General features: G+C 38.6%; 1 protein-coding gene across 3 annotated transcripts in view; it reads left to right on the top strand.

The window, feature by feature from the left end:
• The window catches only part of Boll (boule homolog, RNA binding protein), a 120,224-nt gene that overhangs the window by 80,851 nt on the left and 24,118 nt on the right, over positions 1-15,255 (top strand). Inside the window, exon 11 of one of the 3 annotated variants that reach the window (XR_373267.4) lies at positions 12,274-12,409. The exons of 1 other annotated variant lie outside the window; for it this stretch is intronic. Coding sequence is in view for 1 of the 2 variants with exons in the window: in NM_001367887.2 (NP_001354816.1) it covers positions 12,274-12,297 (24 nt within the window). In the remaining variant the exon portion in view is untranslated. Of the gene's footprint in view, positions 1-12,273; positions 14,084-15,255 lie in introns of those variants that run through there. One more of the 3 variants, NM_001367887.2, reaches the window with a different exon arrangement.

Raw genomic sequence — 15,255 nt, 5'->3', positions numbered from 1 at the left:
AAGGCAACCCAGCTAGAACATATTCCACATAAAGCCAACAGCTTTTGGGATAGCTGCTGCTCTAGTTGTTTGAGACCCACATGAAGACCAAGCTGCACATCTCCTACATAAGTGTGGGGAGGCCTAGGTCTAACCCATGTATGTTCTTTGGTTGGGTGGTTCAGTCCTTGAGAACCCCAAGAGTCCAGGTTAGTTAACTCTGTTGGTCTTCCTGTGGGGTTTAGAGGCCAAAATACTAAGGAAGGATTTCTTACAGTTTGAGAGTACAGTTTATCTTAGCAGAGAAGTTATGGTGATGGGAGCTTGAGGCAGATGATCACATTGCATACAGTCAGGAAGTTCAAAGAGATGAATGCTAATACTCAGCTTACTTTACTCTTTTTTTTTTTTTTTTTTTTTACCTTTTTTACTCAGTGCAGAACCCCAACCCACACTCAGGGTCACTCTTCCCACATTGTTTCTGTTGCCTTAATAAAACACTGACTAAAACCAACTTGAAGATGAGAGGATTTACTTCAGTTTATACTTTATAGTTTGTCATTGAGAAAAGCCAGAGCAGGAATTCAGGGCAGGTTTTAGAAACAGAAACTGAAGCAGAGACCATGGAGGAGCACTACTTATTGGCTTACTTCCATGGCTACCTCAGCCTGATTTCTTATACAGCCTAGGACCACCTGCCCAAGAGAAGCATCACTGACAACAGCTGGGCCCTCACACATGAATCAGTGTATACAGTTCAGTATGATGAAAGCATTTTCTCAATTAATATTCCCTCTTCCCAGATGGTCTAAATTTGTTGAAGTGACAAAAAACTAGCCAGCACACACCTCTGTTAGCCTAATCTAGAGCCCAGAGACTAACCTCATCTGAATGAATTCTCAGCAACTTGTCTCCTAGGTGATCTTAGATCGTTTAAGATGTCTAGCTAAGACTTGGTGACTTGTTAGCCAACCCCTAAGATTCTTCTATTAATTCCTCTCCTATGTTCTTTCATTTCAATTCTATCAAGTATCCTGTGTAATTTTAATTTTTTCAAAGTCTACTTTTAATGATGGTTCTTCAACACTTTAACCTCCCTTTTAGCCCATCATCCACCAGAGGTAGTGGGAAAGAAAGGATATGCCATGAGTCTCTCAGCTGTCATCACTGCCAATCAGCCTGAGTCTGTAGAAGTGGCAAGAAACTGCAACACACCACGAGAAGTTTTGGTGCGTTTCTTTCTATGGAGTCCCAACAAATGGAGCTCAACTATGCAGTGTAAGGCAGAGCAATACATGCGTGTCAGTAGCACAGAATCTTTCATCACGTGTCCTTTCACGTGCTTGCTTTAACAGAACAACCTTTCACCTGTATCTGCTCAGCTAAATGTTCCTTCACAAGTCTGCCTGAGCCTTTCACCTATGTCCACTTCAGTGAAACACTCCTTCACATGTTTGCCCCAGCAAAACATCATCCAACACAACTGACTTTCCAAAGAACCCTTAAGTTTCCACTTCAGTCCTGTCTTTAATTTTATGAATCCTAATTTATAGCTCTTTTTCCTTGGGTTCAGTTGTATCTTTCCATATTACTTTCAAAAATATTTTTAGTACTTCCATTAGCTACTAATACAGTTCTCTAGTTGTTTTCCTAGAGCAGTCTTCAGATTTTATTTATACTTTTGAATTATTTTAAATTTATTTTTCAGTTGAGATGAAAAATAAAGGGTAGGGGCTTCTCTTCCAGAGGACAAAGGATAGAATCCCAGTACCCACAGAATAACTTAGAACCGTCTGGTATTGTTCTAGGGGTTCTGGTGGCCTCTTATGGCCAACACGGTACCCAGCATGCACAGGGTACACAAATTTACAAGCAGGAAAATTATTCATACATGTAAAGTAATTTTTAAAAAGGAGTGGCTGTAGATGTAGCTCAGTTGGTAGAGTGCTTGCCTAAAATTATCACAGCTCTGAATTCTATTTTGTAGTACAGTACAAAGATTATCAAGCTTGTTTAATGGGACAAAGTTTTGAGCATCAGTGAAAGACTCAAAAAAAGGGGGGTGGAGTAACTTTATTGAAAACTGCTCTCTACAGGAGGGAGGGATCCCAGAACTGCGAGTTCACCTAAGCACAATGTGGATTGGACGTTTTAGGGAACACCTGAGCCATGCATTGGATACCTAAATGAGGAATAAATGTCTAAGAAAGAAAGCTGGATGGGGTTATAGAGTATGCTTATAGTCTGGCCTTTTTGCTGGTTTCAGTCTCAAGTTTTTCACTGTTCTTTCTCTGGCTCCCAGAAACCTGTCACACTCCTGGGCATTCTATTGCACTGTTGGATCACAACAGTGGGTTACAATCCTGGCAGCACATCAAAAATGTTGCTAGAATGTTCTCAGCTACAGACCCTTTCTTTGTCAGGGCTAGTTACTGATGCTGATCCATCAGTAAGTGGTGCTTCACAAGTGAAATCTCAGATACTAGTCACACATCTGGGCAATCCTTAGGAGTACAATTGTAAATGCTTGTGCCACCCCTGTACACACACACACACACCCCTAGTCTAGCAATATTCTGATGACCAGATTTCCACATCTAGTCCTGTCCACTGGCTCTGAGTTTCCCTCAAGTTTTGTTGACAGGCTCTTGAGCTGTTGAGTAACCAGTGCATCAGCGGTCATTTTGAAATTATGTTCCACAGCTGCTCTGATCAAGCTCCAAATACTGAAAAGCAAAGACTTCCTTGGGGTCTTCTTATGGCAGGGACACTACAGTCTGCCTTCCCTCCCTTCTGCTCCTTAAAATGTTCATTTCTGAAAGAGGTGCAGATTTTCTCAGCTTTTCTGTATTGTAATGGCTCTGTCTACTATCGGACTCTCCCTCTCACCCTTGTGTTTTTTATAATACAATATTTTTCATCCAAAAAGCTATTCCATGTCACTGTGTGTTTACATGATCATGTGTATATTGGTGTATTGGGAGGTCACAGAAGTCAGTGTTGCGTTTCTTACTAAATCTTGGTCCACCTTATTTTTTGAGACAGATCTATCACTGGGACCTGGGGCTTACCAGTTATGGCTCACAATTAGGCTGGTTGGCCATCAAAACCCACCCATGCCCCAGGAGTCTTTTTCTCTGATCTCCCAGCACTGAGATTACAGGTATATCCTACCATGCCTGGCATTTTTACATAGGTTCTGGAGATCTATCCTCGTGTCTTCATGCTTGATCAGCAAGCACTTTACTCACTGAGGCATCTTCTCGCCCTTGTTTTGTGTCTTTGTATTGGAAAGTTAACACCATTTACACTTATGATTACTGTTTAGGAAGGTTTTCAGATTTCTATAATTTGCTGCTTGTTTTCCTATTTGGTTCAATAATTGTTCTTTCTCCTCTATTAGTTGTTGGGGCTGGCCTGTGGCTCTCATGTCTGGGTTCGAGCCTGGGAGGCAACCGGAGCTGAAAGAGAAGAGGGAAACTAGGCGGGTCGAGAAATAATGGAAACCAAGATATGCTAGTCTGTTCAAGGTTCAAATGTTCAATGGCGGATGCGCTTTATAAAGAAGGGGGGAGACCCATTCCCGCAGATTCATGCTTGGAGCCCAGCTGCAGGTGACCACATGCAGGATAGGGTGTAGTCTCCGGAATAGCTAGGCGGCCTCCCTACAAGTAACAGCGACAGTGGCTGAACAATAGAGTGATCTAGGGAGGCTCCACCCTAGATAATCTCCTCAGGGTCAACAAGGTCGAGATCTGGTTCAGCCAGCTTCAGGTTGGGGGGGGGGGGTTACAATTAGTAGTAGGGAGCACTAACTTACAATTAGATATGATTTTTCCCCTCAGGTTTACTTTGTTCATCTCTTCCTCAAATGAAATGTAGTCTTTGTTCTTCTCTCATAATCGAGGTTTGTTTGTTTTTTTCCCTCTGTGCTTAGAATTCATTTAATTGTCTTTTTTAATGGTCACTAATTTGTATTCTCTTGATGTGTATATTTTTCCATTGGTTATAAAGGGTAAGTGGATGTACCAATCTTGGTTGGTAGCTATTTACTTTCAGGTATTGAAGTCTACTACTTCATGGCTTTTAGAGTTTCTGCTGAATTCTACATTATTCTGAGACATTTGCCTTTGTGTGTTGGGATTTTTCTCATGAATTTTAATATTACTTCTTTGTTTGTATTTTTGGTATCTTGACCCTAATGTGACATGGAGAGATGGTGGTGGTGGTGGCAGTTGTGTCCCTTAGGAGTTCTTAAGTGTTCATTTATTTCCATAAATTTAGGGAATTTTCTCATAATACAGTTACTAAGTTTCTGCGCCTTTAGTTTTGTCATGGGTCCTTCTACCCCATGGATTCTTAGCTTTTGATCTCTTGATCATTTACTATATCTATTAAAAGTTGTGGTCATTCTCCTCTTTAATTTTTTGTATTTATGTCTGAATATTGTATTTCTTCAAACAAGTCCAGCTGGTAGTATTTCTTCTGTTTGGTGTAATCTGTTGGTGATGTTTTTCATTGTGGTTTTCATTTTTAATATTTCTGTTTATTTCACTTTCTTTCCTTAACTATGTTACTGTCTTCTTCTCTAGATCCTGAGTTGATTTCCTTACTTCAGTCTCCTGCTTGCTTATATCCTCTTTTAAGTCATTGATCAGTTTTACAAGTAAACATTTGAATTCTGTCATATTTTTCCTATTTCAGTATCTTTGGATCTGGTAATTAAAGAGTTTCAACTTTTTGGAATCATGTTGTATTTTTCATTATTCTTATGCTTCTGTGTTGAGGTTTGTGCAGCTAATAATAGATACACATCTTCTGATTTTATTTGGGAGTCGTTTTAGTAAGCAGTCCTTACTTGGAAGTTCAACCCCAATACCACCAAGAAAGGGGAAAATAAACTAACACACTAGGAAACACCATGTCTCCAAATAACTAAATACTTGAGAATGGTTAAAGCCAGCAGGGCAGGTGACAGAATACTAGAAGCCTCTCCCCTGCACCTGGGTGGTAAAGGTCAGTGGAAACGGTTCACAGTGAGCCTTGCAAGGGTGCTATTGTCAGCTTTGGCCCAAAATTTGCTTCTTTGTGCTATAAGCAGAACTTAATGCAGAGACTCATAAGTGATCAGAATGCTCAGCCCTAAATGGGACATCTATATCAATGTGCCAGTACTCAGGAGCCTCACAGAAGAGGAGGACAGAAAGAATATGGATGAAGAGGGTTGCTGTGAAATGCCATCTTCTGGACATGAAGTGGTCATTGCACTCATGAGCTCGCTGCACTTAGGCCTACCTGCGTAAGTTCAAGCCAAAATGGTCAGTCAGTAGTCTAACTGGCAGTGCTAATTAATTAGACTCAGTGCATTATCAAAAGTGGGGGATAAAAAGGTAGGAGATCAACCTATTTGGGAGCATCAGAAGGATTGGAGGGAGATTTTAGATATGAGCAGGGTACATTATATTATATGGATTAAATAGCCAAAGAATAAATAAAAGATGTTCTTTTTTGAAAAGACAGAGTTGTTTGTTTGTTTGTTTGTTTGTTTGTTTGTTTGTTTGTTTTTCGAGACAGGGTTTCTCTGTGTAGCCTTGGCTGTCCTGGAACTCACTTTGTAGACCAGGCTGGCCTCGAACTCAGAAATCCACCTGCCTCTGCCTCCCGAGTGCTGGGATTAAAGGCATGCACCACCATGCCTGGCTGACAGAGCTTTTTAATAATTCGTTTTATGTGCATTGATGTTTTGCCTGCCAGTATGTGTGTGTGAGGGTGTCAGATGGTAGAGTTACAGACAGTTGTGAGCTGCCATGTGGGTGCTGGGGATTAAATCCAGGTCTTCTGGAGAAACATTCAGTGCTCCTAACCACTGAGCAATCTCTCCAGCACCAGACAGAAAAACTTTTTACGAATCATGAAAGTAAAATAATTAAAACCAACTATCTACCAATGACCAAAGAAAATAAAATGGCAAAAATACAGTTAGATGTTTAAAGTTATTAAGGTAAAAGTAAAAACAGTAACTGAGGCCTTGGTGGATAAGAAAAAAATAGTGAGATAAAGTAAAAGCATTTGAGTTTGATCCCAAGACTCCACACCTCCAAGAAGAAGGGAACTCACAAGAAGTTGTACTCTAACCTCTGCACAGAGGCTGTAGCATATGCATGCTTTCATTCATACACACAATCATGTACACACACAAATAATACATAATTTATAATTTAAACTTTTTAAAAATAAATAGTAACTGAGTGAATAAAGGAAATAGGGGAAGAGGAAAAAGAAAGGAGTTCTAGGCTAAAGGATCAGAAGACAAAAGAATGTTAGGAAGAAGAGAAGAGAACAAGATGGAAAAATACTGATCACACAATAAAGAAACCTGTGTAAGCATAGGAAATGGGCCGAGCTGCCATTTTTAAAAGTGCTTAAATATAACTCAGCTATACCACTCATGTGAATTTACCCAAAAGGTTCACATGTCTCAGAGGTATTTGTACTCTAGTGCTTAGTCAGTACTGTTCCCAGGATCTAAGTTATGGAACCAACCTAAAATAATGAGTGGAGAAAATGTATACATATGTACATGTGCAGGCACACACACACACACAATGAAAATTTTCAGCCACGGTGGACAGTTGATGGAACTGGAGATAATCATGGTAAGCTGATTAAGCCAGTCTCAGAAAATATCATATGTTTGCTCTTATTCGTGGTTTCTAGATTTTATAGACACATAAGTCCATCTATGTATATAAGGTGTGAAAATGTCTGGAAGAGGAACCAATCAGTAATAAAAATGTGGGCTTGCTCAATGTGCACTAAATACTCTTGTGTGGGAATGTCTTCATGTAACACAGTACCATGTACAATGGATATACACAATGTAAAAATCAATATTGCACTCAGAGGAATCAAATGACAGTATGCCCACATTAAAACCAAATTATGTATTGAGTACAGTGGGCATAATGGTGAACTGTGCTTCACAGTATACTTAAGGAGTCATGAAAGTGTTCTACTTTATTTTAAAACTGGAAGTAAAAGGAGAGAACTAGAAGTCAAACCTACAAGTAAAAAGGACATTTAGGTCAAATAAAAGGATTCAATATATAGTGTTTTAAAAATAATAATAGAGGATATAGAACAAAAGAAAATTTAAAAAGCAATAAAATAATATTAGGAAAAACAATATACTGGAGCAGCTTTTTTTCTGGAAGTTCTCTAATATTGGATTCTGCCAGCTGAAAGAGTTTTAGTCATTTAAGGTTGGGGGTCCTTGTTTGTTCTGTTCGGGCTGGTGTTGTACCTAAAGTGTTTGAGGGACCATTGCTGAACAATGTTGCAAGTCACTAACCTTTGCCTGCCAGGACTCACTTATGACCACCTTCAACTTGTCAGGCTGTGGACTGGGTCGGTTCTCAGTCACTGCAAAGACTCTAACTGGTATATGGTAGCATGGCTAAGCCTAGGCACGATATGGTTCTTGAGTGGGGGTGGAAGAGGTAAGGAAAGTACTAAGGTAGGTCCCTGGAGGGCCTTTCTCATCCTTGTCAGTGGGGAACATCCTGTGGAGAGAGAAGATTGCTTATAGTGTCCACAGACCTGGGCTTTGGAATCCTCAGACCAGAAGTAAAAAATTTTCAAGGCTTGCCTCAGTTCTAGCCGCCTACTGGCTCGAGGATATCAGTTTCTGTTGTGGTTATCTTGAAAGATAACAAGATTGCCAGGGCCACAGACAAGAAAGCCTTCATGGCCACTGCCAAGCCATGAGGCCAACCAGCAGCCATTTCTCACCCATGAGCTGTGGCAAATTGACACTAGGCTTTCTGAAAAATTGTTCTTTCTTCTCTGGCCTCCAAGGAAGCTTTATCTTAAAGAGCAAATGGTTTCTTCTCAAGATAGTGCCTCTTCTGGGACCTCTCCACCACTACTGACTAGTTTTTTTTTTAATATTTTTTATTACATATTTTCCTCAATTACATTTCCAATGCTATCCCAAAAGTCCCCCATACCCTCCCCCCCCACTTCCCTACCCACCCCTTCCCATTTGTTTGGCCCTGGCGTTCCCCTGTACTGGGGCATATACAGTTTGCATGTCCAATGGGCCTCTCTTTCCAGTGATGGCCGACTAGGCCATCTTTTGATACATATGCAGCTAGAGTCAAGAGCTCCGGGGTACTGGTTAGTTCATAATGTTGTTGCACCTACAGTGTTGCAGACCCCTTTGCTCCTTGGATACGTTCTCTAACTCCTCCATTGGGAGCCCTGTGATCCATCCAATAGCTGACTGTGAGCATCCACTTCTGTGTTTGCTAGGCCCCGGCATAGTCTCACAAGAGACAGCTACATCTGGGTCCTTTCAACAAAATCTTGCTAGTGTATGCAATGGTGTCAGCGTTTGGAAGCTGATTATGGGGTGGATCCCTGGATATGGCAGTCTCTACATGGTCCATCCTTTCGTCTCAGCTCCAAACTTTGTCTCTGTAACTCCTTCCATGGGTGTTTTGTTCCCAATTCTAAGGAGGGGCATAGTGTCCACACTTCAGTCTTCATTTTTCTTCAGTTTCATGTGTTTAGCAAATTGTATCTTATATCTTGGGTATCCTAGGTTTGGGGCTAATATCCACTTATCAGTGAGTACATATTGTGTGAGTTCCTTTGTGAATGTATTACCTCACTCAGGATGATGCCCTCCAGGTCCATCCATTTGGCTAGGAATTTCATAAATTCATTCTTTTTAATAGCTGAGTAGTACTCCATTGTGTAAATGTACCACATTTTCTGTATCCATTCCTCTGTTGAGGGGCATCTGGGTTCTTTCCAGCTTCTGGCTATTATAAATAAGGCTGCTATGAACATAGTGGAGCATGTGTCCTTCTTACCAGTTGGGGCATCTTCTGGATATATGCCCAGGAGAGGTATTGCTGGATCCTCCGGTAGTACTATGTCCAATTTTCTGAGGAACCGCCAGACGGATTTCCAGAGTGGTTGTACAAGCCTGCAATCCCACCAACAATGGAGGAGTGTTCCTCTTTCTCCACATCCTCGTCAGCATCTGCTGTCACCTGAATTTTTGATCTTAGCCATTCTGACTGGTGTGAGGTGGAATCTCAGGGTTGTTTTGATTTGCATTTCCCTGATGATTAAGGATGTTGAACATTTTTTCAGGTGCTTCTCTGCCATTCGGTATTCCTCAGGTGAGAATTCTTTGTTCAGTTCTGAGCCCCATTTTTTAATGGGGTTATTTGATTTTCTGAAGTCCACCTTCTTGAGTTCTTTATATATGTTGGATATTAGTCCCCTATCTGATTTAGGATAGGTAAAGATCCTTTCCCAATCTGTTGGTGGTCTTTTTGTCTTATTCACGGTGTCTTTTGCCTTGCAGAAGCTTTGGAGTTTCATGAGGTCCCATTTGTCAATTCTCGATCTTACAGCACAAGCCATTGCTGTTCTATTCAGGAATTTTTCCCCCCTTTTCCCCACTTTCTCCTCTATAAGTTTCAGTGTCTCTGGTTTTAAGTGAAGTTCCTTGATCCACTTAGATTTGACCTTAGTACAAGGAGATAAGTATGGATCGATTCGCATTCTTCTACACGATAACAACCAGTTGTGCCAGCACCAATTGTTGAAAATGCTGTCTTTCTTCCACTGGATGGTTTTAGCTCCCTTGTCGAAGATCAAGTGACCATAGGTGTGTGGGTTCATTTCTGGGTCTTCAATTCTGTTCCATTGGTCTACTTGTCTGTTGCTATACCAGTACCATGCAGTTTTTATCACGATTGCTCTGTAGTAAAGCTTTAGGTCAGGCATGGTGATTCCTCCAGAGGTGCTTTTGTCCTTGAGAAGAGTTTTTGCTATCCTAGGTTTTTTGTTATTCCAGATGAATTTGCAGATTGCTCTTTCTAATTCGTCGAAGAATTGAGTTGGAATTTTGATGGGGATTGCATTGAATCTGTAGATTGCTAGTTTTATAGGAATTACTGCCCCACCAGAATCCCCTACTGGATTTGAGGCTTTCAAGAACTGTGGCTCATCGTATGGATAACTCTGCTAATCTGCACTCACCAAGGCACCAGGGTTAGCTTTTAGATGATGCTTCTGTGCCCCTGCCACAAATACATGTGCTGTTTTCCTTTTGTTCCCTCAGAGTTTCTGTTTTTCAAGACATTTGCCTGTCCTTTTGTGGTCTCTAATATTCTCTCTCCCTGTGGAATGGTCTATTGTGTGCTGTCCTGAGACTTCTCACTTGCCATATTAAAAAAAGGCAGCTTCTGGTCCACCATCATCCCCTGGGAGTCCCTCATTTATATCTTAGTTATGGCTTAATATGATGCTGATGCTTTCATTCTCTTCCTGCCTAATCCTAAAACATTACCACATGGATGGTGGCCACAGCTTCCTCAAACTGAAAATCATGAATAGAAAGTTCCTAATCCTTTATATTTCAGAATCATCATCATTTACATGTTAACTTGCCCATCATAGTCTCAAAGATCAAAATTAATCCAATGGTTTTCTGATCCCTTAATGCCATATAGTCTACTTTATATATTAGGCCCATTTTTTTATGCCTCTGTAACTTACTAAGAATAATAAATTCATTTCTCTCTCCACTGCCCCAAAATCATTTTTTGTCAAAGCTCAATTGTTGTATAGTCGGTTACTATCTATTTCTTCAATATTTCTCTACCTTCAGTTTCCATGCTCTTAATTCTGTGTAAATTTAAATTTAATTTATTTAGATTTTTGTTTCACTGTGGGTTTTTGCAGTGCTTAAGGTTGAACCTAGAGCCTCATACAAGTTAGGTCTGTTCTCAAGCCCCTGGACTTTGTTAGCTAAGTATGGTTTGCATGCCTGTAATCTCAGTCACTAGGGACACTGAGGTTAGAGCAAATGCAAGCCTATTTGGACTATATAATAAGACTCAATCTAAACATAATTGGTAAATTAATTAATTAAAATAATATATTCCCTTTTGTCACTTTCATTAACTTTTACCAACATTCTTACCAAAGCCTTTACTTTTAACTATTTTTTAGCTTTCCAATGTTTGCTATCCAAAATTATATGTATTAAGGGTATAAAATAAAGCTATGTAGCACTGCTTCCTGTTTTCTCTAGATACACTGAGTCTTTAACCAAGAAATCTGGTATACATCAAACCCCTTAGAGATTTATAACATATAGGTGGTACAGCCAATAAGCTCTAAGTAAATTAGGTGTGAATAGAAGTATTTTATCACAATAGATAGCACTCATCTAACAAATACTTACCACCTTACACTGATGTCACAGTGCATAATACTAAGTAACAATGAGCAAAATTGAATGAGCTGGTAATACCCATCTATAAAGTTTGGTTTTAGAAAAGCAGATAAGTTTTAAATTAAATCAAATTAAAAATATATTTCCTCAGTTGCATCTAGCCACTTTTCAAGTGCTAAATAATCGTGCATAACTAATAGCTACTGTGTCTTACTGTGTAGATATGGAGCGTTTCCATTAACAAAGAAAATTTTATGGGACAGTGCTGCTGTAGAAATTTCAACCTCTGGGAAATGTTCAGTCTTGGTTTCCAAAACAAGGAGTTAGCCAAGGCCCATGGTGCTAACAAGGTAGTTGCAGCTAGGTTGTTTCTAGTGGCCAAACTAGTCATTTTTGTTATTTGTTAGCTTAGAAAGACATTATTGTTATATTAATTCTGGTCTTAGTAGAATTCATCTCATTTGGGATGGCTCCCAAAATTGCAGTCAATAGCCTACTGAGACAGAAGTCATTTAAAGACTTTCCTGGGCTGGGTGTCCAAGCAGGCACCCTATTAATAATGTTAACAACACAGCAACAAAAATCCCAGTACAACATGGGTACGTGGAAGTCCTTTGATTCTTGTTGATAATTACCTATATGCCTATCTTATCAGTGCCAACTCAAACATTGCTTTTTGATTTTGTTGTTAATTTCTAGATAGCCTTCTGCCAGACACTACTACACTTTTTTTAAAAATACATTTTTATATCCACCTAATAGAAGTTACTATTGTAGCTCACTTGTAATCATGCTGACCTACACCATGACACTAGACAAGAGAGTGTGCAATGTAGACTGTAAGTTCTTGGAAAGCAAGAGCTGGATTCTGAATGTCTGCTAATAGCTAGCTTCTCACGCCTAGCAAACTGATGTCATGAGTACTGCATTCTGCAAGGCTTTAGTAACTGTTGGTTATGTTCTGCACTCATCTATTCTTACTCTTTTTTCACTTCAGTCTTCCTGATCTGTATTTTCTCTTTACTTAACAGACAGTGTGGAGCATTCATTATTAAGACAATTGGGCAGCTCTAGTCCAGCTCAACTGATTTCTTGTCCATTGATCCTTGTGTGACCAAGATCCAGCTTCAAGGAACCGGCTAGAAGCTGCCCGTTGTGAAACTTAGGGTTAGTTAATACCTCACCATACTTATTTATTCCACAATAAGCTGTCTGAATTTGGCATTTGCTTTTACTGATGTTTTACAAGTTTTAATTAGGTAGATGTGACATTTGGCTTTATATTTGTTAGTTTAATTGCAGTAACACTTCCTAGATGTTTTATCCATTCCATAAATAATAACTATATCAGTAATAGTGAGGTGTCTTTCATTTTCTCGATTTGGTGTTACTTCTTTTAATCTCAAAAGTTTTAGAAATTTTGTTTTCTATCTTTGATATTTAAACATTTTGGATAAGAGTCATGTCTAATAGAATTTTAATTCTCCCATAACTTATAGAATGTACTAGCCTTAATGGTTTTATTTTGTCAATTTGCTTTGCTGTATTATCACTTACTATGCTTTGTTGAATTTTTTTTGTTACTGCTACTCATTTAGTGTTGTTTCAGCATGGTTTTCTGAATTTAAATAGTATTTAATACCTTATGCTAACATCTTCCAAATATTAGAAATACTACCATGATCAGTATTCTTCCTTTTTCAGCTTATTAATTGAACTATATGAATTTTTTCTAATATTTCAGATAAAAGCGTAACCGCATACATCATCTATTTGATATCAAAGTTTATATAATGTTGATCCACCTCATAGAATTTTTATAAAAGAAGGGCTCACTTCTGACATTATAATATACTTTTCCAGTGTATTAGTTCTCTTAGAACGCTCTTCCTTTTCTCACTTTTACCAATCTATACAATTACATATGATTAATTTAGTAAGACAATTATTTTCATTAAATGCAAAATTATTTCTTATACCAAAGGAAAACTGTAGATTCAAGTTACAGGGCCAACTCACATTATAAACTTAGAAAATGGTAGAAGAGATTAATTGTTCAAAAGATGGAGGACAAGTCATATGTTTCTAATCAGGAAAATTTCTGTAGTAGGACAAGAAATACCTCTTTTTATATTTATTAGAAGTTCGTTCACTGGCTTGTTAACTTTGGAACAGAAAGAGAAAGGTCCAAATATCAGCATTACCCTAATAATTCTCCCTCTCCTCACCTGCGAGCCCCCATGCATGCCATGCTCAGCAGCAAACACAGGACCAGACCCCAGACATTTTCCCGTGAGTCTAATAGGCTTTTTTCTTCTGAAACCATAAGAAGTATGTTTGTCAGTCAAATGGTTTCCTGAGAATGATAGGACCCCATTTCTATATACTGGTATATGAATATCTCATGCACTAATTATTCTCAGTTTTAAAATGTAATAGACTAGTAAGTCCCATAATGAAACGTCAAAAGAAGATTTTTGTTCTGTAATTTAGAAAAATTATTAACCAGTGATGTTAGAAATATTTTTAACAGCACTATCCTTGAGGAAAAAAAAGGTTACTGTTTGGTTTTTAAAGTGTTAAACATGATGCTAAACAAATCCTGGACTGTTAATAAAAATTAATGATGTATTATATTGAACAAAGAATTCTGATAATAATTAATACCTAGTGTGTTTCTTTACAGTTATATATATATTATATGCATACATATAAATATAAATATATATTATGTGTGTGCTCATATACATCATATATACACACATGCAATTCATACATGTATACAGTCTTGAAGTTAGCTTTATTTTGAGAAATTAATAAAAACTTTGGATTTACTGACAATTGAGTTATGGGTGGAATCATTTGTCTTTCTTCTTGGCTTAGCTTGGTAAGCCAAATATACTGCCTCTAAAAACAGAGTGAGAGGACAAAAATCCTCCTTATGTATTATAAGTGAATCCCATTCATTTATTTCTATGTTTAGTATACTTTCAATCAATTTTAAAGAAAGTTTTTACTTATTTAGTGCCCATTTTGAAAAACCAATCTGAAGAACACATCTGAAATTCACTGTGCTAAGATGAAATTGAAACTATAAAATTAGTGGATACAGTCAACATGACTTTGCAGCTTGTTATGCCAAAATCTCAGGTACATTTAAGATAGAAAGGAATATTCAGAATTTAAAACTTTAACTTCTATCTTGATTAGGTGATTTCTTCAGACTGGAATAAAGTCACATACAAAAATTCTTTGCATATTTCCCAAAAATCATACTTAGGTAAGGATAAAATTCAGAATCAAAGGCCTGGAAAGAGCAATCAGGAAGTGGCCAATTCAGCTCACCACACTTCAGGGTTACGTTGGTACTTCTAGACCTATACTTTTGACTAAAATTTTCTGGACTCTCCCTAGACATAAGGCAAAGGAAGTCTGGAAAGAGCCTCAGTTAGGAGAGTGCTTGTCATGAAATCAGGAGGACCTGAGTTCAATTCCCAAAACAACGTAAAAAGGCTAGGCATTATAACTCACACCTGAAATCTCAGTGCTGGAAAAGAAGACTCCCTGGGAGTCACTGGCAGCCAATACAGCCTAACCATCAATTAACAAGTCATGTTAGAAATCCTATCTCAAAAAACAAGATACATGCCACCTGAGTTTACCCTCCACACACAGATGCATGCACCCACACTCATGTGCAATGACTGCACACTGACACACATACAATATACACCACATACCAGAGGCAAGGTGAAAGACTTTGCCTGAAGGATGGATATCAGTGATGTTTATATTGCAGGCATAGTAGTATATTCCTTTCATCTCAACACTCAGGAGGTAGAGAAAGGTGAATCTCTGAGTTCAAGGCCAGCCTGGTCTATATTGAGAGTTTCAGGCCAGCCAGAGTTACATGAGACCCTATCTCAAAAATAAAACCAAATTAATGATGATGGTGATGATGATAATGGTGATGATGATGGTGGTGGTGATGATGATGATGGTTCTGTCTCTTT

Source organism: Mus musculus, chromosome 1 (assembly GCF_000001635.26).
Source record: "Mus musculus strain C57BL/6J chromosome 1, GRCm38.p6 C57BL/6J".
Classification (NCBI taxonomy): domain Eukaryota; kingdom Metazoa; phylum Chordata; class Mammalia; order Rodentia; family Muridae; genus Mus; species Mus musculus.
This window is presented reverse-complemented; position numbering and strand designations above follow the sequence as displayed.